We start from the raw sequence: 26,667 nt of genomic DNA on the forward strand, positions 1-26,667 counted from the left end.
AAGATAAGCTTTATTTCAAGTCGGCATGTTATAAAAACAAGGAAGCATAAGCTCCGGGGAGCTTTAAGGCCTGTGACGCCAATATGTAACAGGGTTTTTTTATTTGTTTATTTTATATTATTTTATTTTTTGATGAACTAGACAATATTTAGTTAGACTTTTGCAAGAGATCACTATTTTTGCTGGACGATCTCCCATCTTATTCGGCTATTGTTACAATTGTTATCCTCGGTTGTTTGTCATTTATAATTTTATTTCATTTGAACACGCAGTTTGATTGGTTGAGCAACATACCAATCAAATTTCATATGAAGCAATTCTGGCATCACGAATGCTGTTTTCCAGGACGTAAGGAGTTATCTGCAAGTTACAATACATGCTTCCTTGGATTAATCTTTCGCAATATACATGTCATGTACCAGGTCGTTTCGTTTATATGGCCAGAAATTGTCCTAAAATACAAAGGAACAGGAAAGCTTTATTGCAGACAAAACAGTTGAAATCCAGCACGTTATGATTTAAATAGATCATATGATTTTCCTTTTAAGTTTATAAAAATGAAAATCATTCGTTGGTTTCAACGCTTACTACAATTTAAGAGCATGTACGTAGTAGTGTTGTTGAAAACAATGTCAACGAAATAATATGAACAAAATAATTCTATTGATCATCAAATGGAGGAGTTCCTTGAGGATCTGGGTTAGAATAGGTCCTCGGTACCCCTTGCTTGTCATAAGAGGCGACTAAATGGAGCGGTCCTTCGGATGAGGCTGCAAAAACCGAGGCCCTGTGTCACATCAGGCATCCCACAATAAAGATCCCATCCTGCTCAAAGACCATAAGCGCCAAGATTAGGCCTAAATTTTACAGCCCTTAACCGGCAATGGTGACATCTCCATATAAGTGAAAAATTCTCGAGAGAGAGACGGTAAACAATAAAATCAATCAAATGAGGACACAAACACCACAGTGCTCAATGGCTGGAGGTACCCTATCACTTCTCATCATACGGCACACTTTGATAATCAAAAAAAAAAATATTTTGAAATAAACCATTTTATTTAAAAAACAATAAAAGAGAGTGGCTCGTATTTTGTAAAAAAAAAAAAAATATATATCACAGAAGATAGGCATGCTGCTGTTCACAGGAAACGTTGAGTTTCATCACGTGCAATGATTCCATATATTGTTGTGGCTTTCTGTTGATTTTGACAAGGCTGTTTAATTTCACGCCTCTTTTCCTGGAACGTACATTTCTCAGCACATATCGATGGAGGGAAAAACAACAAGTCTTCAAACATTAGAAATATAGATGTACAAACAGATATATACCCCAAAGCCGTAGAACACTTCAATCCCCCCCCCACCCCCCATTTTAGAAAATTTTACTTTAATATCCCCCAAACACACAAACTGTAGAAAAGTTTAATCCCCTACCAACACACACACAAACTGCAAAAAACACTTTAATAACTCATCATGAATCATTTTCCGTTTGCTAGGTACAGCCTAACTGTTACTGTTTTAAATGCAGAGTTAACATTGGACAACTTTGTATATATTCATAGACGACAGGAGGTATACATCAAACGTCTCTTTAAAACGGGGTCCCTAGAACTACTAAAATTACGATGAAATGGACAGTAGAAAATATTTCCATTAATTACTTTAAAATGTAAAGACAGTCATCAAGAGTAAATATATCAATAAAACAAGTTCCCATTTTGTCTAATCTTTGTCTACCGAACAGAACGTGTCTAGGGATAAACTACAGAATAAACAGTCTTCTCTTTACAATGACCAATCTACGGACGGATTAGTAAAACAGTTATTACACAATAAAATGATCAAAAGTCATATATCACAAAAATATAATTTTTCAATGTGAATAACATAACAAAATCAATTTAATTAACAAACTGCAAAGACAAATAAAAAATATGCAAATTTCAAACAAGTAATAATAGATATAGTAACTGCACTACTATAATCTCCAAGGAGAAAATTCAGGCGAATATCTAACTTCAAAGCCAGCATCGAAATTTGTGAAATGCACTTCAAGTTCATAGGTTTACTGAACCTTTGACGATTATCAATTTCAAAATCAATTTCAAAATCCATCTACAACCACCATCTTTGTACATTAATGCATCTAATGCTCATCAAAACAACTTTTAATCTTTGTATATTATGTGGTTGTTGGTGTTAAGAAATGTCATGAAAACTGCTGAATGTCAAACATTAAAAAAAATTAGCAAGTCTTTAATCACAGTAATCTAAGCCTTTTATTTGATAACAATCACAAGAAAACCCATCCAAAATGTTTGCTAATACACTATAAAATCAAAATACGTTTCATTGTTGAGCATCTCCATTTTCATCCAATTGACATTAAGAGATGTCTGAATAACAATGCATCTAACCCCCACAACCTCCACAGCCACCTCCACATCCACCCCCACATCCTCCACCCCCGCAACCCCCGCCCCCACAACCCCCGCCCCCACAACCTCCTCCAAAATGACCGTGGGAAGGATATGATCCCAACCAGCCTACGCCCAGAACTCCTCCCAGCAGCAGACCTAGAATAGTAAATATAACATGGATAAGTTATTACATCATTCTGATTTTTTATTAGAAATAAATCATCATTTAAAATGATAGATTAAAGGACAAATGAGGGTGCCAATTATAATCTTTGGCCATGAATTTACCAATGGCACAAAAATTCCCATGATATGATGTAATTTAATAGGTTTTGGGTTTTTTTGAAAATTGAAATTGTTAAATTGAGTAAAAGGGATGAGCTGAGGCTACCAATCATAATAGTTGGCTATGAATTTAAAAATGGCACCAACATTTTATTACTATCACTTGATTTAACTTTTCTTTTAAAAATTTTTACCATAAAAATGTTTATTACTTGAAAGGAACAACTCACTGTGTGTGAATGAAAGTGAAATGGCTTTAAATGAGACAAGTTTCATGACTTGTAGGGCGAGCCCTTCTGTGTGTGAATGAAAGTTAAATGGCTTTAAAGGATACAAGTTTACTGACTTGTAAGGCGAGCCCTTCTGTGTATAAATGAAAGTGAAATGACTTTAAATGATACAAGTTTCCTGACTTGTAAGGCGAGCCCTTCTGTGTGTAAATGAAAGTGAAATGGCTTTAAATGGTACAAGTTTCCTGACTTGTAAGGCGAGCCCTTCTGTGTGTATATGAATGTTGAACAGCTATGAATAAGATACGTTTAATTTGATTAAAACATATCTTATTGTCAGGATGTGCATTATCACTAGCAAAGCAAGCCTTACAGCATCCCATGTTACTAAAATAAGTACATGTAAAAGTCCCTTACCTGTAGCAAAACTATTACTAGAGCTGGTATTGTGTTGAGGCACATGATGGTGCTGATTGACCAACACTGTCGTGTGACCTGGATGCTGCTGGGTATGGGCGGGATACCCATTAGGTTGGGGGTTGTACATGGGCTGGGCAGGTGGATAGCCATTCTGTACATGGCCATTCACCACATGAAGATGGTAGTTTGGGGGCAGAGCCTGACCTTGGACGAGTTGTCCAGTTTGTTGAGGCTGGGGAGGTGGTGGTAACTGTAGAAAATCAATAATCATATCAAGTCTTAAAAATTATGACCAAAGTTAAATTTGTAGACAAACATTGAACAAAAGTTCAGAACAATAAGTCCACCATCTTGGATCCATAAATTATCATTAAATGTAGCAAGAAAATACACTGTAGTAAAATTCTTTGTTTGAAGTGCTTAGTGGTTACTCATTCATTCAATTCACTGATCAAATTCTAATGTTAAATATAGGGAAGCCAGTTTGGGGTTATATTGATAAAAAAACAACTAAAATTTGTTCATCACTTACCACGGCTCCTAGTGCCTGCATCCACTGCCTGAAAAATGAATAGAGCAACTGACACTCTACATGACATGAAAGTACAAACTCCATTAACCATGAGTGGATCGAGAGGAGAAGGGGGGGGGGGGGGGTCTGACCTTTCAGCAAATGATGAAAATACAATATTCATCATCTTCACAAGACAATAGTTATTGATTCATTACCTCACACTAACCATCGACATCAGTCACCATTCAAAACACAAGTTCAAGACGGAGGATGACGCAACAAGCTAAAATTAAATCAGTCAATGTTATTCCTCCATTCAGATGTAAGTTTGGTTAAGGACATAAACAGAAAGTTAAAATGGCATCTATTGATGAAAAGATAAGAGGAAAGCACTCAAAACTTCGTCTAATTGTTTTTTCAAAGAAAATAAATTTCCGAAAATCAGTCGACAGGTATATGTCGACTGGTAATTAACTGGCCACAAATTCTACACCATGTTGCCATCACTATGCATGTTTAGTTCCGTTTTCGACCGATCAGTTTTCTGATTAGATCCACGCTACAGGTTGCAACCAATTAGATATATGCTCTGCCTCGAGCCCGTGTTTTGAATAGTGACTGATGCCAAGGGTTATAACGAATCAATAATCCTGGACTTGTGAAGATAAATATTTATTTGAATTCTTCCATTTAAGACAATTTTGACCACCTCTGGCAGCCCCCCCCCCCCCCCCCTAATCTGCACAAATATAAAGAAACAGGGGAGTCTGAGCAGAGCAAAGATACGGCCAATCTGCTGTTGAGTTAATCCGAGATTCCTCTGTTGCCCACAACTTCCATAGTGTGACATGCCCGGGGGAAATGTCACAATATAAAAGAGTGGCAAGAGTCCGAGGAATCTCGGATTACTGTTAAGTATGTCGAGCCAATTATATGAATATGCTTTGTGTCTAACAATTATCAGCGCTGAGCATGTGGTTATAGCAACAGGAAGCTATTGATAAAAGACAACATAATTCATTTTATTATTAGACTCTTACCTTTTTCAAATGTTTTACGCACAATATCAACTTTGACGTTACTTTTCAATTGTGTAATACGTAACGTGACGCCATAGTATTTTTATTTATCACGCCTCAGACAAAATTGTTGAAATCTAATTGGTCAGATCTTGGTCACATGACGCCGTGAAAAAAAACCGTATCATGCGAGTAAAATCCGTATTGGGCGAGTAATTTTATTTATCGTCGGGTTCGACTTGCAGCCGTGTCAAAAGGAAAGACATTTGACTCCCCACATATACAGTTAGAGGTCTTCGACGTGATAAATTCGTTACACAGTTAGTTAGTGACCTGATACGGAAAAATACAATGTGTGAAAAGAAAACCCGTATCGGGCTCGGCTTCGCCTCGCCCGATACGGGTTTTCTTTTCACACCATGTATTTTTCCGTATCAGGTCACTAACTAACTGTGTAACTAATAGTATGTAGTCTTGCGTTCCGTTGCTATGAGAGATAAACACGACTGAAGAAGACCGGTAACACGGTCGCAATATTTCTACAAAGTGTTTAGAGTATATATATATATATATATATATATATATATATATATATATATAATTTTTCTTTAAGAGCCATTAGCTGTATTTTTTCTCAAAATTTCTCAATGACATGGGGATATATGATATTGACTTATAAAAACATTTATTTTGAACGAAAAACAAGAGAAACCTAATAAATACCCTGGGTCGAGGCCTCTGCTGGTGGACTGTTAGACCCCGAGGGTCTCTACAGCCCAGTAGCTAAGTACTTCGTTACTAGCTTGAAAATACGGATGTGTATTTAATTGCTGTTATAAAATTTAGAAATTCATTTCAAAATTAAGGATTATCTCCCTCATGCATAGCTCTTATCCTTGGACGAATTTGGCTCCAGTTTTTTTTTGGCACGCTGTTTTTGGCTAAATTTAGCTCTAAACCTTCATAGTTATTTCGGATTTCAAACATTTCGGTTGAGCATCACTGAAGAGACATTATTTGTCGAAATGCGCATCTGGTGCATCAAAATTGGTACCGTATAAGTTTTACATAACCACGCTTTTACTGTAAAGAAATATACAAGGAAGAATTGTTTTCTTGCAAGACAATTCTTCTTTATTTCTTTACATTAAAAGCGTGGTAATCTAATGTAATTTTATTGTTTTCTTGCAAGACTTTCCGTGGGGATCCGGGATATAACAGTTCCTCAGTACCCCTTGCTTGTCGTAAGAGGCAACTGAATTGGACGGTCCTTCGGATGAGACCGCAAAAACCGAGGCCCCGTGTCACAGCGGGTGTGGCACAATAAAGACCCCTCCCTGTTCCAAGGTTGTATGTGCCGAGCATAAGACTAAATTTTGCAGCCCTTCACCGTCAGTGGGGACGTTTCCATATGAGGGAAAAATTCCCGACAGGGACGTTAAAAATATATAATCAATCAATCTTGCAAGACAATCATTATTTAATCACGAAAATTACACATTCATGTATCTGCAAGGTTTGAAATAATTAAATACTGGTGTTATTACTAAAATATGTAATATAGAGTAATTTTCATTAAATTCAATTTTTGATGAACAAACTGACAGCTAACACAACGTTAATTGACTGTACTACCTGCGCAAAAATTGTTTTCAACGCCAATTTGTTGTTGGATATAAAATCTGTTTCATCCGCACTCGTGAAATATAAGATAAAATCCTGTCCAACTCCTGAAATGAATTCTATATCCAACAACAAAACATTGAATATCCTCTATATAGTTCATCTAACAACACTTTGAAATTAGACAACTTACTGCATTTCATCGTCCCCTCTGTATAAAATCCAGTTGATCTTCATGGCATTACGGTGCGTCCCCCTTGCGTAGTTAAAGGGGTAAGCCATCATACGATTAATGCTCTGGCCTGCGGGAAGTTCTGGTCTCCTTGGAACATTTAGACAGTTCTGTCCAATAGCGATCAATGGAGTTATTTCCTACAAGAAACATATCATCAGACATTGAAAGTCAGAAGAAATGATTGACCTCGACCTTATTGAATGACCTTGATCTTCATCAATAACATAGCTTTAATCTAAACCTTCAAACTCACTGAGTACGAAGCTATGCTTACACAGGAAAAGTAACAGAACTAAAGCAGTATGTCGTCATGATGAAAAGTCAAGGACATTTGAAGCCTCATAGCAAAGAATCGTAACAAACACGCAAAAGGAGTTTTTAAAGACCACTAAGGATTTCCATTGTGAGTCACAGCATTTACAGAAATTACTGTAAATTGGGAAACTGTGTCTTGGCTAATAACATTTTGGCTATCTAGAAGAAAAAATTGCCAAAATTTCATTAACATATACATTAGACAATTACAACGGCCTAAATTGAACATCTATACTTATAAATTAACAAATTGTGACAATAAACTCCGAAACGCTTGCTCCAGAGTTAATGCTTGCACCATTAATATTGTTTCATATGTGTGATGAAGTCCGTAAACTATGATAGAATCTTTTTGATAAGTAAATATCGTAAAATTAATTAAAAAACCTACTTTCGTTTTTGATAAACTACCCTGAAATAGCAAAAATAAGAGTAAAGTGGCGGGACACGCTGTGTCGGGCCTGAGCCTGTTTTCTTTTCTGTTTTTAGAATGACATCTTTAAAAGAAATGTTTTGATAATTATTGTATAAATAAAATAAGAACGAAGCACCCTGAACGACGCTAAGGTCTACAACCATCGCAAATTCTCGGGCCTCTCCGGCAAGCCAAGAAGTTGCGATTGCTTACAACATTGTATATGTGTTCAGTGTTCATTTTGTTTCTATTCATCTTAAATTCATAATTATTTCTGAAGTTTGTAAGTATTTTACTTCATTTAATCTGTGTTTATTTTACTAATATCTGTCTGTATGTATGTTATATGCAGGACCATATTGAAAACTAGCGTTATTGCTAAATATGTAATCCTTGATAAATAAAGGCTTCATTATTATTATTATTATTATTATATAGTGTTAGTTATACTTATATTAGTTTTGAATAGACCCATATTTAGCATTTTATGAAGAAGAAGAATTATACTAGCGGAAAAAAGAAACTGTGCATTATTTAATATATGGAAAAAAAATAAGAAATAACAATGATTTTTTTTTTATTTTTGTAATACAAATGTATTCGTTACAGCATTTCATAATCCATTAATGTTAACGTCGAATAAAGTCAATTTGAGCACACTCGAAAGACACTGGTATTCGAACAACTTGAATTAACAAAGTTAATAACACGTGTGACCACCATTTGCATTCACGCATGCTTGACAACGGCGCCTTATTATAATGCCACTAAAGTGTTCAGAAATGCTTGAGGGATATTCTTCCAGATGTTGGTTAAAGCCTGGCTTAAATCATCCAATGTCACTGGTTGATTTGAGAAACTGCGTAGACGTCGTTCCATTTTATCCCAGACGTGCTCGATCGGAGATAAATCAGGGGAAACAGCTGGCCAAGGCAAGACATCGACATTCTGTTGAACAAAAAAGTCCCTGACTACACGTGCAACATGTGGCCTTGCATTGTCTTGCTGCAGAGTGATGTGATATTGCTGTCTCTGTATGAAGGGTATCACATGACACTGAATAATTTCGTGTCGATAGCGTACGCCGGTGAGATTTCCATTGACAATTTGTAGAGGGGTCCTTCCACGTGCTGTTATTCCGCCCCACACCATAACTCTACCTCCACCGAATTGTCGAAGTTGCACAACACAAGCGTCCTGATACCGCTCCCCAACGCGACGATACACTCTACAACGGCCGTCACTGCTATCCAACTGAAATCTGGGTTCATCAGGGAACAGAATATTGGCCCAGTCCTGTATTATGAATCGCAGATATCGTCTGCACCACGCTAATCTAGCGATACGATGATGTTGAAGCAGTATTGGGCGCACCGCTGGACGTCTTGGTTTGATGTTGTGCTCGCGCAGACGATTACGCACAGTTCTTGGACTGATTGGTCGAATCCAGGAATGCTACGAGCAGTCAAACTTGCTGTCTGGAAACGATTTCTCAAGTGCAGAATTCTAATCTGGTTGTCCTGTCGACGCGACGTCACACGAGGACGCCCAGAACGTGGTCGATCCTGAGTGTTACCAGATTGTTTGGAACGTCTCTATAATGACTGGATGGTGTTCCGATGAACTCCAAAGTGTCTTGCTACGATATTTTCTGCCATTCCAGCTTTAAACATCCCAACAGCACGATTACGTTGGTTTTCGCTGAGTCGTGGCATGATAGAAGGGTAAATTTTGTCAAAGCTAAAGTCCTTTCCTTAACGAATAGTGTCCAAACAAACCTTTTACACTTCTTACTCCAAACAGTATTGGCCAATAAAACTCGTGCGTACGAACACTTCAATAAACAAACATGTGTTCAAAGTCCGTGCATCTGAGTCGGGTACTATCCGATAATTTAAAAAAAAACATCACCTTTATCGATTGTTTAGATTTTATAAATATAAACAATAAATATAGAAAAATTATACTATATTTTATAATGCACAGTTTCTTTTTTCCGTTAGTATATATTACTTATATCCATCTCATTCAACGAAAGACACCCCCTCCTAATCGATAAATTGTTAAATACGATATTCATGTGAATTTTTTGATTATCTTATCGTTTTCCCGTAATTATAGAAGTCATGTTTACGACTTTTTGTAATAATCTATTAACATATACTGATATATACAAGCACATGGATAAACATGAAAAAGTTTTTATATTGGTTGAACTTCTTTTGTGATAACACAGATCTTGAAAGTAATTGAAAAGTCCCAAATGTCAGATACCGAATGGTCCGGGAAGTTTTTGCCTTATAACTTTAAAGTTAAAAACATTTTACCGAAATTGGGTTGTACACTACCTGACAATGTCCAAGAAAATATTTTTTCGATTATTGCGTTTGACCAAAAGAAACGACGTGTATTCATAATGTTGCCCTTAAATTGTCGCACTGGACAAAAACTAACATTATCAATACATTCGTGATACTGAGTTTCAAATTTTAAAATTATGAACGACCGTTCATTTTGTCTTTGGTCAACTATTAGGCATGACGAATTGCAATTGCATTCGTAAAATCATAATCTAATTTTCTATACGGACTCCCGGAGAGATATCATTTATGCTATATGAGGAACATGGATTTGGAGTTCCAAGTGGCTTTCTAATAATAGAGTTATAACTACTGTATATGCTATCAATAGACGTAACTAGTGAAAGGTGAAGATAACGAACATTGATCAATCTCATAACTCTTATAAGCAATACAAAAGAGACAATTCGACAAAGACGGACCCCTGGAGACACCATAGGTGGGATCAGGTGCTTAGGATGAGTAAGCATCCCTTGTCGACCGGTCACACCCGCCGTGAGCCTTATATCCTGATCAGGTAAACGGAGGTATCCGTAGTCAAAATCAGTGTGCCAAGAACGGCCTAACAATCAGTATGAAACATGTCAGACAGCATTTGACCCAATGATAGGTTGTATTGACGAACTAGATCGTTATAACGACCATAGAATTTGCGAAATGCTGACTTCAATCGAGACTGTTGAAACCCCTGTACCATCAACTTGTTTGTCAGTAGCTTACCTCGATTTAAAAACTGACTATACACCGAACAAGCTCTTGCGTATCGAATCAGTTGAGAGATGTAAACAACTTATGCAGGTGATAATGGAATATTGCTACATAAATATGGGGAGTTGACGATGGAGAAGCTGAAATCATCCCGTTTGTCATACAGTTGAGTTGTCAGTTTGCCCTTAATGTCTACTTTCAATATAATATCTAAGTATGAAACAGAAGTGGAGAACTCTGTGGTGTCTTTTATTTCGATCTCACAGGAATATATCGAATCGACATTTGAATGAAAATTATCATTGTTAATAGACAAAACGTCGTCGATACATCTAAATGTCGAATTGAGGGCCACGGCAAGAGATTTCTTTTTCTCGTGTATAAGTTTTTAAATAAATTCTGATTCATATGAATATAGAAACAGGTCAGCTAACAAAAGAGCACAATTCGCGCCCATGGGAATTCCAACAGTCTGTTGTTGGAAGACCTGATCACCAAAGACCACGAAGATATTGTCAATGAGGAACTCTAGCATATTTTTTATTTCAACTTCAGAGTAATTGTGCGTGGAATCCGAGTGGTGTTTAACAAAGCAAGTTTTTGGATGACTGGTCACTAGATATGAATATTTCCTTTTTCCATTTTTGTTGAAGAAGCAACTGTCTATGATGTCAAAAAGTATAATAGTCTTTAATTTATCGTGAAGAATGATCATGTACATCTATAGTGTTGAAAAGTCATAGGTTTTGATGTTATTGATTTGGGAAAAGTTTTGCGATTTCAAGTTTACTAAATGTTCTTTAGAATGTTTTAGAATCCATATTTGATTAAGACCACTTCTGGCATATGTAGTCGGACAGTAAGTTTGAATTTTCTTCTTCACAGCTGTTAATAATTTCGTCAGGAGCAAAGATAGGGGCTTGGTAGAGCACTTACTGGATCCAGCAATGTATCTTTGGTTGTAAGGGTTTTCATGTAGTTTAGGAATCCAGTATACGTACATGTACGGTAAGTCATATTCATTCGATCCATTGACTGGGATATTAAATGTGTTTAAAACTGAGGCAAGGTTTTGAAGAATTTCATCTTTTGAAAAGACAGTTGGAGTATAAGTACGATTACCAAAAGTGGAATTAATGCCAAGTTCGTTTAAATTACAGTTGTAATAATGAGCCTTACAAACAAAGACAATGTTGTTACTAGCTTTGTCAGCTGGAACCAAAACATATTCCTCATGTAACCTATCTAATTCTTTTATCACTTCTGGTTTACTAAACACAGAAGGATAGATGGTAGGTACTTTAATTTTAATATGTCTAATGCGGGATTTTGATATTCCTCTTATGTTTTTAACCCATTCTGACAATGTATCAAGTTTTTCTTTTTCATATCTAGCCCATCGTCTGGCATAATCTTCGACAGAATTCATAATAGATATGAAGTTCTGTCGCCAATTAAAAGACCGAGGTTCTCTGTATTTAGGAACTTTTAGAATAGTGATTTGAGGTCCTCATTTTCAACTATATCAACGTCACCAGTAATGACATGTCCAGCTAGACTATAGTTGAAAGAAGATGAAGAACACGTTGATGGATTACGTATAAGATGATCTATATCTAGGCACTGCAAAGTTTGCTTATAATTAAAAAGTTTGGATGTAATAGTAGAAGTATAGCTGTAGGAAATACAGGGTGTAGATTTGAACTTGAAATAAATTGGAATACACGACTGAACCCTTTTATGACGAAGAATGTTGCTTATGTTGACGGCATATATTCTTTAGTGCGTTTGGGGCCAAATTTGGCCCCGTGTTCAAATTAAAAGATATCCCCCAAAGTTCTCTAATAAGGTATATGTTATTATAAAATGATTATCATATGTCCGTAAGAAGCTTTATTTTCATATAATACATACATAAATACAGTATAGTTTACGATAACTTTGTGCCATTCTGACGTTACTTTATGCGACGTCATGAACAAGAAGGCTGTGTCTTATTATTATTTTTTGGCAAAAATAAAAGTGCACTGATACGGCACGGTATATAATAACGAGAGGGTATGTTACATACAGTGGCAGAAATGGCGAAGGTATGCACAGTGTAACGATAATTTTTGGTACATAGCGTCGTCATTCGCGCAACGCTTTGCAACCGCGTGCGGGGACTGCACCTTTTTAGGCTGATTCCGGGACCGTTTCGTTGTTACATAGAGTGCCGTATCAGTGTATTGTGATTATTATTTGAAAAGTTTAATTGACTCACTCCGATTGATTGATTGAATATTGTTTAACGTCCCTCTCGAGAATATTTCACTCATATGGAGACATTACCAATGCCGGTGAAGGGCTGCAAAATTTAGGCCTAAGCTCGGCGCTTATGGCCATTGAGCAGGGAGGGATCTTTATCGTACCACACCTGCTGTGACACGGGACCTCGGTTTTTGCGGTCTCATCCGAAGGACCGTCTCATTTAGTCGCCTCTTACGACAAGCAAGGGGTACTGAGGACCTATTCTAACCCGGATCCCCACGGGATGACTCACTCCGAAAGTTTTCATGAATTCATGATTTGTAAATGATTCAAATGTGGCGTATGCTACGATTTGAATGACGAATTTTGTGTAACGGTATTTAGTAATTGTATGGTAACCCATCTTCAATTAATTTTTTATCATTCAGCACATGTTTGTATCTTTACATTTGGATTAAATTCCATTGTTTAAATATGAATTAAATGAATATCAATTGTATACATGATGAGTGGGTACATGAAACTATACTTATGTGTATATATACACCATGTTCAAATTCCCCCCAAGAACATCAAAGGTGTATTCAGCGAAGACACTAAACAATGCTACATTGGATATAGTGAAAATAACATGAAATTCATTCAAAGTAATGCGAGAAGAAATATTAAAATGTCTTGGGGAAAAAAAAACCAAAACATGACATTGGGATTAAGAATGTACTGGTCTGCACACGTATTCAACACTCACAATGAAAAGAATAACTAACAATAATCTTGCGGGATTTTAAGATTCAAAATTTTAGCATATGCACGTATATCTATTTAAAAATATATGATAAATACTTCTTTATATACAACACATCTTTCAATGCATTGGTATTTACGAAATTGTAACAGTTTGAATTATAAATCAGTATTATCGTCTCAAACCGCGTCTGAGGTCCGCATGGGAGAGGATCGCAACATTAAGACAGCCCCCCACCCCCCCCACCCCCCCCCCACCCCCACACACACACCTCTTGCTACATGTCTGATTTAGTCCTATTCGGTCAGTTTCTAATAATGAATGAAGTAGTGACAGTTTAAATTGTACAAAAGTAAATTGTCTTTTATGACAATTCACTGCCATATTTAATACCGTCAGTCAAAGGTTTGTATTATCCAGCAGTTTGTTGACATTAACTAGTGAAATGTTTAAATCATAATCTATACTTTCAATCCTACATGTAGAGTATTGTTTATGGTTTTACATCGTATTGGTATTATTTCAGCCATTTTACGGCAGTATATATATATATAAAATAAAAAATTACTATAAAGAAAATTAATCACCGGTAATAATGTAAATTGAAAATGGAAGAAGGATATTAAACAATGTTCCAGTTTTGTAAAGATGATTTCATGATATCAATATTGTGATCTAGTTCTGTCCTTATTGCTTAGCGCACAGATGTAATAACTTCAATTCCAGGCCGGGGTGGTGTTCCGGTGACCCCACTTTAGATCCGCGCATGATTTAGATATGCGATGTATTTTGTACACGCCAATATACATGTAAATGTTACTTCAACGGCGGATGGATGGGCAGAGTGTAACGGTGTCCCTGTGCGTGAAAATCGTGCTCTACTACTTGAACAACTGTTCCATGTTTTTGATGATGAAAATATTAACCAGTGGTATTATGTATCTTTCAAAAGGACCATGACATAGAACACATATCCCAGTATATACCACATTAGATTCCACAAAAAATATTGCAGGAACTTAACACAGGAGAACTTGCCCCCTCTTTCTTTTGACAATGTATAGCTTTTCCATAATTCTAAGGTACGAAGTTTGATTTATCACCCTCCCCTTTATGGTAGTAGTGAATGCTTGTGGGAATGAAATAAAGCCTTGAAATCCATATCCTGGTGAATCAACCGTCTCACAAAACATAAACATTTATGCTGCCTACTTGAATGTAGCAACCACCACCCATTTTTTAAAAATTACCCAAAACAATAAAAATCAGGTGTAATTACCAATTTTGAGTATGCTGATTTCAAATCTGGATTCCTTTTACTCCAATTTCTTATAGAAAATGAGGTATAGTGTCTTAAACACCCCTACCGTCAGGTTGCCTAAAACGGAAAATGTTTCATTTCGCATCAAAAAGTGACCCAACTTTATTTCTTGAAACACCATTACCCAAAACAATAAAAAGCAGGTGTAATTACCAATTTTGAGTATGCTGAATCCAATTCTGAATTCCTTTTACTCCACTTCCTTACAGAAAATGAGGTATAGTGTCTTAAACACCCCTACCGTCAGGTTGTCAAAAATTGAAAATGTTCCATTTCACATTAAAAAGTGACCTGAAAGTTATTTCTTGAAATAAGGCATACAACAGAAAAGGAAAACAATTAATACTGAATTGTTCCATGAACATTCTTAGTTGTTTTGGAAAGAATATATCTCACCTCTGGACTTCACAGATACAGGAAAGGAAGAGGAATACGGAGCGGATCAACGATCTTAAATTTAATCAAATTGGGCCATAGCCTAATGAACTGATGAACAGGAGCAAAAGTAAAATTAATAGGAAAACTGATTTATTAAACATCAGCAAGTCTTTTCCGAGAACTTCTGGTAGAGCTGTCGGGGGGGGGGGGGGGGGGGCGGGGGGGGGGGGGGGGCTGAGTTGCATCATTATCAGAATTTACCGAAACAGTGGACTCTCTGGCCAGCCTGGGGGCTGAGCTAGTTGCATCAGATCTGACAGAAGCAGAACTCTCTGGCCAGTCGGGGGGCCTGAGTTGTATCAGAATCTATTATTTATTTATTTTTATTTTTTCAAAATTCAGAAATTTAAAAACTGCATGATCAGATTTTTTTGGAACACTAATAATTAATGTCACTTTATTGCGATGACTCTTCAAGTACAAACCATGATACTATAAAAAAAAAATGAAATGAAATGATAGGTAAATAAATAAATTAAATATTTGTAAGTTACTTTATTTATCTGTAAGTAAGTCACTAATTAAGTGTAACTGGTGGCAGTGCAACTTGCAAGTGAAAATTGCATCATCTGTAGCTTATGACCCCTTTTGCCTTGCCTTGTAATTAATATTGTTGAAAATTTGGCAAATAGCATTTTTAACCCCCCAGTCCATACCCCACTTTTCTTTAAACGTTAAAAATCCAGCTAATTCAGTGAGGAAGAAATGTCACTACCATATTTCGAATTTCCTCTAGACTATATCAAATTAAATACTGCACTGCTATCAGTCACAGATTGACACTGGTAGGGGTATGGGGACCTGGTCTGTGAGTGTGATGGAAAAGATTCTGATGAAAATAAAGATTCACTCATCATTCAGAAATGTATAAACATTGTACTATTGTATACCACCGGTACGTTGTGAGTACGTTAATAATGGGAGTTATCTTTCCTTGGATATCTAAATCAATCAAATACTATATGAACACGGGCAATTATCGTCCATGTTTGATCTCAGTATAATTTATTTATGCATAAAATGTATTAAAATGTCACTCTTTGTTGCGTATTTCACCGTTAAATAAATGTTTACATATACTCGCTCTGCTTAATCGCTTCAATCTCAAAGGGATTTTCTGGAATGTGCCTAATCACGTGAGATACGTAAAATATAGCTATTTTAGATCCGAACGATCAACTTCGCATCATTCGTAGGCTCTAGGTTTATCCATACTAGCCCGTAAAAAATAGGGTGGAACCTCGTCCTACTTTTCCTGTAGAAATAAAAATAGAACATGACGCGCCACCTAGCGAGCGTGGTTGTTGCTATTGAATGTGCTATTTAAAAAATATTCCATTAGTAATCATGTGCATGTATACAAAATTAATTTGTCACGAATGTACATATATGACAGAAAATAACTTTATAATGTAAAACTTATGCGGTACCAATTTTGATGCACCAGATGCGCATTTCGACAAGTTATGTCTCTTCAGTGATGCTCAACCGAAATGTTTGAAATCCGAAATAACAAAATATATAAATTTATAATATTTATCCGTGTATAACACAAAGCGATATATGATACAGGCACATAGAATAGGGGTGCTTTCTTAACAACGTATATTTTTGTAGTAAAGATATATTTGGTGACTTCCCTAGGCCACTTTTTAAAAAGTAATAGTGAATGGTAAGAATGTAGTTTCGAAGTAGTACTAATAGGAGTTATGAAATGAATTCATATATAGAAGGGAGCAACCCCTCACCCCCTCCCCCGGAATGAAGAACTAGAAGTTAGGGAAAACGTAAACTTTAATCAATATTATATTTAATGAAAATATATTTGATGTATGTCAACCCTAACCCTCCCCCACCCCACAAATTAGGATTTTGAAGAACATGTTGGCTTTTTGTTTCACTGAATTTTACAAGTATTATTTTTAGACATAGTGAAGTCAACTTCTCCGGCTTCCTGCTCCCCCTTGAAAAAACGATCCTACATGTCTGTAATAAAATAGGTAATAGACTAATATTCACGAAAGGGTAACACGTTACGAATCCTGGGGTAATTAAAAAATTATAACAATACAAATCCTGTAGATATAGGCCTAGGCCTAAATATAGTCGTATAGCACGACGGTATATGCACTGTAAAGTTAAATAAAAAGTAGATAATAATTACACTGAAATAGCTCTACTTTAAATGAAAAAAAAAAAATCTTCATATTGGTCGTTTCCACTACACTCTACCGGCTGAGGTAAGTAGTATGTAAGTTGACAAAATGATCTATCAACCCATTATGACGTCACTTTTGAAAAGTGAGGTCTATATACCGAAATACATTGTACATGTATAAATCGGCCTCGTGCTCTGTCACGCATTTAGCCATATAGATTTTAAAATAAGAAATAGTAGCATTTTGTGTTTGGCAAAATGTTTCATATAATGCATTTTCCATTGATTAAAAGCAATTGATATCAAAGTATTCCTAACTAGTGTACATTTCGCTTAGTTACAAGACACGGAAGTAAGATGGCAGGATTAATATATAATACACAACACAAGCCTGACAAAGGAAGACATGTAAATATCGTATCGTGACATTGCCCCGTTAAATTGATGTTAGGAATTTTATCATTTGATGCGGTGCTAGGCGAGTATTTTCTTTTGTAAACAAAATATGGGTAAACTTATGTAATAACACATATATAACAACATCCATAAATAGGACATGTATTTCCATGCTGTAAAAACGCTAAAAATATGAACGTTAAAATAAGAAATAAGTATGGTCCGCACAATATCACCATCGTAATTTTTTGTATGTGAAATGCTTAACCATAAATGTTTCATGTGTTAAAATTTTAAAGTGGTGATATTATGCGGATCTATTCAAATATCTTTAAAAGTGGTTAAATTTTATGAAATTTTCCGAAACGTATTTTGGCTACGTCAATGTAGTAGAAATGTGACACATTTTCAAAGTTTCGTTTTATTTTTGAGACAAGTGTATCTCCGTCAGTATTTTGCAATGTAGAAGTTTGATTCAACATGTACTTCATTTTTTAATAATTCAGGGGGCCAAACATGATACCAAACGAACTTAGTTCTTTGAGCTTAAGGAACTGGCGGCAGCTTTACAGCTTATCAATCCAGGAGCGCAACAATTCAAACACGCATTAAAAAGTCCTTCCTCTATGCAATAGTATCTAATTATGATTCCCGTGCTTATGCAGGGTTCCATCTAGTAAATCCACATAATTGTCCATTCACAAAAATATGGAGGAACGTAAAATTTACCTGACATCTACATATATGTAGTATCTCTCTCTTTGCATTTAAGTATATGTTACAAAATGTAGAATGACTGGAGTTATACACTTAAAAATCACTCTACAATCAGATCTCTCCAAACACTCAAAATCACCCTATAATCAGATCTCTCCAAACACTCAAAATCACCTTATAATCAAATCTCTCCCAAACACTCGAATTCACCTACTAATCAGATCTCTCCCAAACACTCGAATTCACCCCATAATAACATCTCTCCAAACACTCAAAATCACCCTATAATGAAATATCTCCCAAATACTCAAATTCTCCCCTTAATCAGATCTCTCCCAACACTCAAAATCACCTCCTAATCAGATATCTCCAAACACTCAAAATCACCCCCTAATCAAATCTTTCCAACACTCAAATCACTTCCTAATCAGATCTCTCCCGACACTCAAAATCACCCCCTAATCAGATCTCTCCCGACACTCAAAATCACCCTATAATGAAATATCTCCCAAATACTCAAATTCTCCCCTTAATCAGATCTCTTCCAACACTCAAAATCACCCCCTAATCAGATCTCTCCCAACACTCAAATCACCCCCTAATCAGATCTCTCCCAACACTCAAAATCACCCTGTAATCAGATCTTCATCAACACTCAAAATCACCCCCTAATCAGATCCTCATCAACACTCAAAATCGCCCTCTAGTCAGATCTCTCCCAACACTCAAAATCGCCCCCTAGTTAGATCTCTCCCAACACTCAAAATCACCTCCTAATCAGATATCTCCCGACACTCAAAATCACCCCCTAATCAGATATCTCCAAACACTCAAAATCACCCTGTAATCAGATCTCTCTTTAAACACTGAAATCACCCCCTATTCAGATCTCTCTTTAAACACTCAAATCACCCCCTAATCAGATCTCTCCAAACACTCAAATCACCCCCTAATCAGATCTCTCCCAACACTCAAAATCACCCTGTAATCAGATCTTCATCAACACTCAAAATCACTCTATGATATCTCCCAAACATTCCCCTATAATCTGATCACTCCGAATCTTTGAGTTTAGTTAGTCACAAGATCCGTCTTCCATGAAAATTTTAACGAACACCATGTGCTACATTTTTACCACCATCTTAAGACTTAGTCAATAGAGGTATAATGAAACAAATGCTGACAATCTTACCTTCAGTCTCACAGAGCCAAGCTCTTCACCGCCGCTTCCATACCAAATCAATGTACTGTCTTGGTATAGTCTAAATAAGTAAGTATTCCAGATTCCACCTGCATGTTTATAAATAGCCAAGCATAAAATCAAAGTCTCCACCCAGTTTTGTAATCGAATAGTTAAATACCCAGATTTTTTGTTGTCTTATTATACTTATAAAGAAGTAATGTAAGTTATACAGTGCTCCTTAGATTTATCAAGAACTAGTGTATGTTACAGAGTGATTCCACTTCTTGGATTTATTAAGAACTGGTGTATGTTACAGAATGATCCTCCTTGTTAGATTTATTAAGGACTACTGTATGTTACAGAGTTCTTCCCCTTGTCATATTTATTAAGAACTAGTGTATGTTACAGAGCGAGTCCCCTTGTTGGATTTATTAAGAACTGATGTATGTTACAGAATGATCCCCCTTGTTAGATTTATTAAGGACTACTGTATGTTACAGAGTACTTCCCCTTGTCAGATTTATTAAGAACTAGTGTATGTTACAGAGTGCTTCCCCTTGTTAGATTTATTAAGGACTACTGTATGTTACAGAGTGCCTCCCCTTGTTAGAATTATCAAAAACTAGTGTATGTTACAGAGTGTTTCCCCTTATTAGATTTATAAGGATTTTTACTACCGATTTTAGTTTGTTTGATTGACCCGGTATTTATATAACAGAACATAAATATCTATTTATTTTCAGGAAGTAAGTTAATCTTACCTTGTAAAGCAGTATATAGAATATAACCTTCTTTTTGGACAGGGCAATTTGGTGGTGGTCGATATCCTGTAGAATCAATATCAACATATGAGCTACAAGGCAGAACATCACAGTAAAATATGCACAAATGATCATAGTTCTCTAAAAGTATTTAGAAATGTCTTTAAGCTATTTTAAATCAATTAAAAATTAATATCTTTAATTCGTTTGGGGATATCTAATATCTCTCAGATTTTTAATTGAATCATTGCTTTCTTCAATGACAATATATAAAGAACTTCTAATCAGAACTGAAGATGCCTTTTAAATCATAGGATCAAATTCAAAGGAATATCTGTAATGATAGTGAAAAATACGGGTTATTTACTAGTCAGGGACAGCCACAATTCCTAAGTTTGATATCCATCAGGAAAATTTAAGGTTTTTACTACGAATTCCATGGAAATCCATAATTTGGATATATTTTTCAGAATATGAATTTCTTATTCACTCAACACATTTCATGAAAGCTTCAATAAATGCATAATATCATGAAAATTCACTGAGATTTTTTTTTCTTCCAAATACCTAAAGTCAAGCCAAAATTAAGTGGAGAAGTGTTGTAGCCTGTTGAATTATAAAGTTTATTAAAGGAAGTTAGCTCCTGAGTTTTTGAGCACAACTGTGCAAGATGCTACAACTAAGTATTTACTGGTTCAATACCTACTCCATTGGTACAAACATATTACACATCTATAATTACTGAACTCTACCACGTTGAGAAAAATTTACAAGTGTCAATTCAAATTTTGTAAGTGATAGGCAGGGATTATATTTTGTGACAGAAGGATTGATTAATCAAAAAGTTCTAAATCTGCGTGATATTACAGACTCTGCTTCATCCAATTTTTCTCCAATTCCCATACCCCTATACGTGTATCATTTATTAATCACTAGCAAAAATATTAACTGTAAATGGCCAGATGTCCCAAAGCATTAAAGGGTAAATCTTTTTTTTTTAAATGAATAAAATGAAGCATTACAGTAAAATCACATCGACAGAGCAAAATGTTTTTTACAGGAGGTATATAGTGAAAAACACATGAGTATGAATATATGTTGCATTATGTTGTACATGCAAAAGAAAAAGACTAAGGAAAACGCAAACATGATAATAAGACGATGTTTTGGTTTTCTCAGTTCTATATCTTTGTAATACCATTAAAGCTTCTTTGTTTACAAATTGGAAATCATCCAGCTTTTAAGTTACCTTTAAAGTGTTGCTCTAATAACTCGCAGATTTAAGATTTCCGTTTTAGGGTACATGTGCCCTCGAGGTATGCATACATGCACACATATTTCACAAACTCATCTACGTCTACTGTGCTGTTTGTTTTAAAATTATCGTTATTATTATCACTATAAACTAGATTAAAGCAACAAAAGTACAATATACAGATAAGCTATAAAATTTACTACCCAGAGGCAAATCCTTAGACCTCTATTCTCTATAGAGAAGTAGATAGGCATATCCTACTTATCCCCTTCTCTAAAGAAAATATATAGGCCTGCTGCGTTCCGTGTTTTACCCACAAGATACATTCATTAGTACGCTAGTAAACTGTTTTTATGCTAAGTTAATACTATAAAATTGAAATATTTAGGCCTTTATCAGATACATATATGTCTCTGATAGAGGAGTTATTTAAAGAGAGAGAGAATTGCGAAATTATGACACTGCGCAATGGCTGAGACATATCTCTGCCTTTGTGCAGTGTCATGATTTCGCAATTCTCTCTGTCTCTTTAACTCTAAAAAAGATTGTTCTTCGGAATTTAGCTTAAATAAGACACCTTTTACACTAAAAATAAAATATCTCAATCGCCTTACGTAGAACCATGGCGCTGGTCGTGCATCCCATGTCTCGTCTTTAATTCCTTTTTAGGCGGAAGCTCCTATTGCAATTGCGTTGATGACCTTCTACGTCACAGCTAATTAAAGCTGGTTACCCAAATTGGGGACCAGAATAATGATCATTGAATCAACGTACAAAAAAAACCCAAGTTTTTTCTTAGCGTCATTCGCGAATCTAAGAACGGGTCACGAAAACAACGGTCACGGCGGTTTCGAACGCACTCATTGGGATCAAAATGGGTTCTTGAAAGTATACGTACTACAATTAACAAGCTATCGAGTCTCTGTGACAAACTCGGATATAAAATTGTTATTCCCGCTTGCCGGAAAATGTGCTATTTCTATCTTTAACGGCAGATATTTCGCACGTGCTCACTATCTTTCTCTTCCCTATGATTTTCAATAAAGTCCAAAACGTGGAGACAATTTGTATAGAGTTATATAGCAAAGGGGTAAAATGAAATAAATATAACTTTTGAGCATCATAGAAAATTTATGAATTCCTTTTTTTAGTAAGAAATGTTGCACACTTTACGGATCATAGCCAGTTCTGAATCACTTCGTAATCATTGTGTAAGAATACTTAATTATTGAACTGATTTCTACTTAGAAAAGTAAATCACATTGAAAATGATCACAAAGGGATACAAATCTGAACATTGTAATTTTTTATCCAACCCCCGTTTGTTACTTGTGGCATGCTGGAGGGAAAAGTTGTCTAGCTGTGGCTGTTTGTTTGTTTTGGTTTGGGTTTGGGTTTTTTAGGGGGGGGGGTGTTTGGGTTTTTTGTGGGGGGGGGGTCCCACAAAACATAAAAGCATCTTTAAATTGATATATCTTTCAACAATACCATTAATAGATATTTCTTCAGTGATTATGTCATTGTAGTCAAAATGCCTTACCAAAGAGACACCAACTGCTGGTCCAATTCCGGATCAGTCGTGTTAACTGCTGTCATTTTAAACTTTAAGCAATGTTTCAGTTCAAATCAAAGGCACTCTTGGATTTAAAGAAGTAGTGTCATATAAAACGAACACACATTTTTGAATTACAAACAAAACAAACTCCATTTTTTTCTCCTGATTATTAAATGTTGATAATCCCCCTCCCGAAAATACATTTTTAAATCAGAAAATTGGGACAGTAATTTATATACCATGCGCAGATCTAGAGGGGGGGTATTAGAACTTGTAAAAAATTCGAGAAAGTATGCGTCACAGGCAACTTACGCCAAGATGTGTTTTCATCCCACAAGTGTACAATATGTTGTGGAGACGTCAGTATCGGACAGATCACTTGTACCGGGGAATTTTCTCAAGTCGATTCAGAATGAAACTCTAAATTCAATCATATCAGGGGAATATTGTTCTTTGATTCATTTTTTCACAGCGGCAAATGCCCTGAATCATCCAATATATAGCATTTATCCAACAATACAAAATTTTGCTGTAAACAGACATTTTCTTCATCAAGAAATAAAGCCATTTTCAGATGAAAAGGTACGTCAGGGTTCCCCCATCTACATCATGTGGTCACACACTGAAAATAGCAACCCAAACAATTGGTCACCAAATCATTTTGTGGTTTGTTTCCCAGTTTCACCTGCTGAATCCAATGAAATGAAGGAGCCTGCCCATAAAAAGTCAAAACTTTATATTGATTCAGATGATACCCCGGAAATCACCATGGACTCACAAAATGAAAAGACGGATATTAAATCTGATGACAATGAATTTATTAAGACAACAGAACATGATAAAGATAAAACATCTTTTGACGATTTTTCTGGATTTTTCTGATCTTGGTAAAATTGTAACAGGTGCAATAAAGTTGAACACAATGTCCTCAGCTGAAAAGATAAGTTATATTCCAGTGGCGTAGCTTCCATTGAGGCAACCGAGGCAGCTGCCTCGGTAAAAAAAAAAAAAAAAAAACAACACCTTTTACGTTGTTAAAATGTCGATAGCTTCTGGGGTGCTGCGCCCCCCAGACCCCCTGCCTCGGTAATATTCGAACCCAAGCTACGCCTATGTATTCAGAATCAACCCTAATTGCCTCACGATGTCGCCAAGTTAAAAACAAGTCGTGCTCAAACAACGAATACGGGTGAACTCAAAAAGACTTTATCATTTCAATCTTCTTGGATGAATCAGTTTTCATGGTTGACCTTCAGCAAACTGTTAAATGGCGGTCTGTGTAAGTTTTGTGTCATGTTCCCTCAGTCAGATGTCCAACATCAAAATACATTTGTTACGCAACCTTTTACAGCGTATAAGAAAGTCCTTGGAAAAACATCTGCCCTTTTAAAGCATCAAAATTCAGAACACCACAAGAGTGCCAAATATGTTTATCACACAACCAAGATGACATCCGAAGAGCCATCTTCGTCTCTTCCGTATAAACCCAATCAACAAAATCAGGCACAGTATCAGTTTCTTGAGAAATATAAAGTTTCTTGAGAAAATAGTAGATGCGATCATTCTTTGTGGGAAACAAAACATTCCTCTCCGAGGACACAGAGATGATACCACAAGTGATTCCTCAAATAAAGGTAATTTCCTGGCAATATTACAGCTGTTGGCAAAGCATGATAAGCAGCTCTGGTTTCATCTACAAAAAGCAAAAAAGAATGCCTTATATACCAGCAAAACCATTCAGAATGAGGTTATCCAACTCATTGGAAATCACATCACAGGTAAAATTTTGAAGGGTTTACAAGGGAGGGGTTTTTATTCCATCACAGCCGATGAGGTAACTGACAAGTACGCTAACAAAGAATTTTTTAGTCTTGTGTTTCAGATTTCTAGATACTAGAGAACACCCTGTCATCATTAAGGAGGAATTTCTTGACTTTGCAAATATAGGCAGAACTACTGGGGAAGCAATTGCTGATAAACTTATTGGAATCCTCCGCTTGCTTGCAATTCCGATTGAGAACATGCGAGGGCAAGCATACGATGGTGCAGCAGCAATGGCATCGGAAAAACGGGGGTGTCAGGGATGAATCAAGTCTCTAAACCAATTAGCTTTGTACACACACTGTCGGAGTCATGTATTGAATCTGAGCACCGCTTCAGCCTGCAAATTACCCCTTGTGAGGAATATGATAGATGTCCTTAATTCAGTGTTTATTTTCTTTGACAGTTCCCCTAAACGACAAGGGTTTCTTGAGACTATTATAGAAAATGATGGGTCTGTAGATTTTTCCAGAAAGAAACTAGTTGGACTCTGTCAGACTAGGTGGGTTGAGCGTCATACCTGCTTTGATGTGTTCTACACTATGTACAAGTTCGTCATCAAATGTCTGCAGCACATTCTCAATCAAAACCTTGAATGAATGTACCAGTGAAGACTGGTCTTGGGATAGACAAACTAAAGTGACCGCACAGGGGCTTTTGGCTTCGATGACGTCCTTCTCTGTGTTGATATCATTTGTGTTTGTAAGGTATGTCCTCGATACAATAAAACCTTTGACTCTCAAACTTCAGAAAAGAGATATTGACATTTTCACTGCAAGTAAGTTAATTGAGGAACACGTGGATGGGATCAAAGAAATTCGCAGAGCGGTAGATACCGAATTGGAGTCTTGTTTTGAAGATGCAAAACAAATTGCAGACGACCTTGATATAGTGATTAAACCCCAAGGGTTTGCTCTAAGCAGCAACACAGAGAAAATGTCTCCACAAGTAATCCAAGAGATTATTATAGATATGTCGTGGCCATTCCATTTCTGGACTTTTTCTTCAGCCAATTATATACGAGGTTTCAGAAAGAAGATCTGGCGGCATATTCGATATGCTCTTTGTTGCCTGTCAATGTGACAAATATTTCACACGAGAAATTGTTCAAACTTGCCTCAGAACTAATATTTTGGAGGAGCGACCTGCCTTGTCTTTCTGTAAAGGACTTGGAGAAAGAACTCAGAGATTGGAGACGTTATTGTGTTAACATGAGCAAAGAAACTTCAGACAAGCTCTGCAATCTGCTCAATCTTTTCAACTTTGTAGATGGGGACGTTTTCCCGAACGTGAAAATTCTTCTTCACATTGGATGTGTTTTACCTATCACAACATGTGAGGCCGAAAGATCCTTTTCTGGATTAAGACGCATCAAGAGTTACATGCGCAGTACTATGCAAGAGGACAAATTGACTGGGCTTGCACTAATGCATCTTCACCATTCATTAGAAATTGACCAAAAGGAAATTGTACAATCATGTATCAGGCAAGTAAAACGAAGATTATTTCAGTCAAGT

At 36.1% G+C, this 26,667-nt stretch overlaps 1 protein-coding gene across 1 annotated transcript; it reads right to left on the minus strand.

Annotated features, from left to right (window-relative positions):
• Nucleotides 1–1,040: 1,040 nt before the first annotated feature.
• On the minus strand, nt 1,041–22,528 carry LOC125649497 (protein doublesex-like). The gene is made up of 7 exons (XM_048877072.2): nt 22,389–22,528; nt 20,520–20,585; nt 19,768–19,865; nt 6,711–6,889; nt 3,894–3,921; nt 3,359–3,611; nt 1,041–2,582 (listed from the first exon to the last, which is right to left on the minus strand). Exons 1-7 carry the CDS (start codon nt 22,417–22,419, stop codon nt 2,419–2,421), a joined length of 819 nt encoding a protein of 272 aa, XP_048733029.1. The 5' UTR covers nt 22,420–22,528; the 3' UTR covers nt 1,041–2,418.
• Nucleotides 22,529–26,667: the final 4,139 nt, after the last annotated feature.

The sequence above is a fragment of the Ostrea edulis genome, chromosome 5, assembly GCF_947568905.1.
Source record: "Ostrea edulis chromosome 5, xbOstEdul1.1, whole genome shotgun sequence".
NCBI classification, from domain to species: domain Eukaryota; kingdom Metazoa; phylum Mollusca; class Bivalvia; order Ostreida; family Ostreidae; genus Ostrea; species Ostrea edulis.

Coding starts and splice junctions, on each gene's coding strand:
- LOC125649497 (XM_048877072.2), bottom strand. CDS start 22,419: ATGGGATGCACGACCAGCGCCATGGTTCTAC. Junction 3,612..3,893: donor TGCAGGCACTAGGAGCCGTG/GTAAGTGATGAA, acceptor GATTTTCTACAG/TTACCACCACCTCCCCAGCC. Junction 2,583..3,358: donor TAGTAATAGTTTTGCTACAG/GTAAGGGACTTT, acceptor TTACTATTCTAG/GTCTGCTGCTGGGAGGAGTT.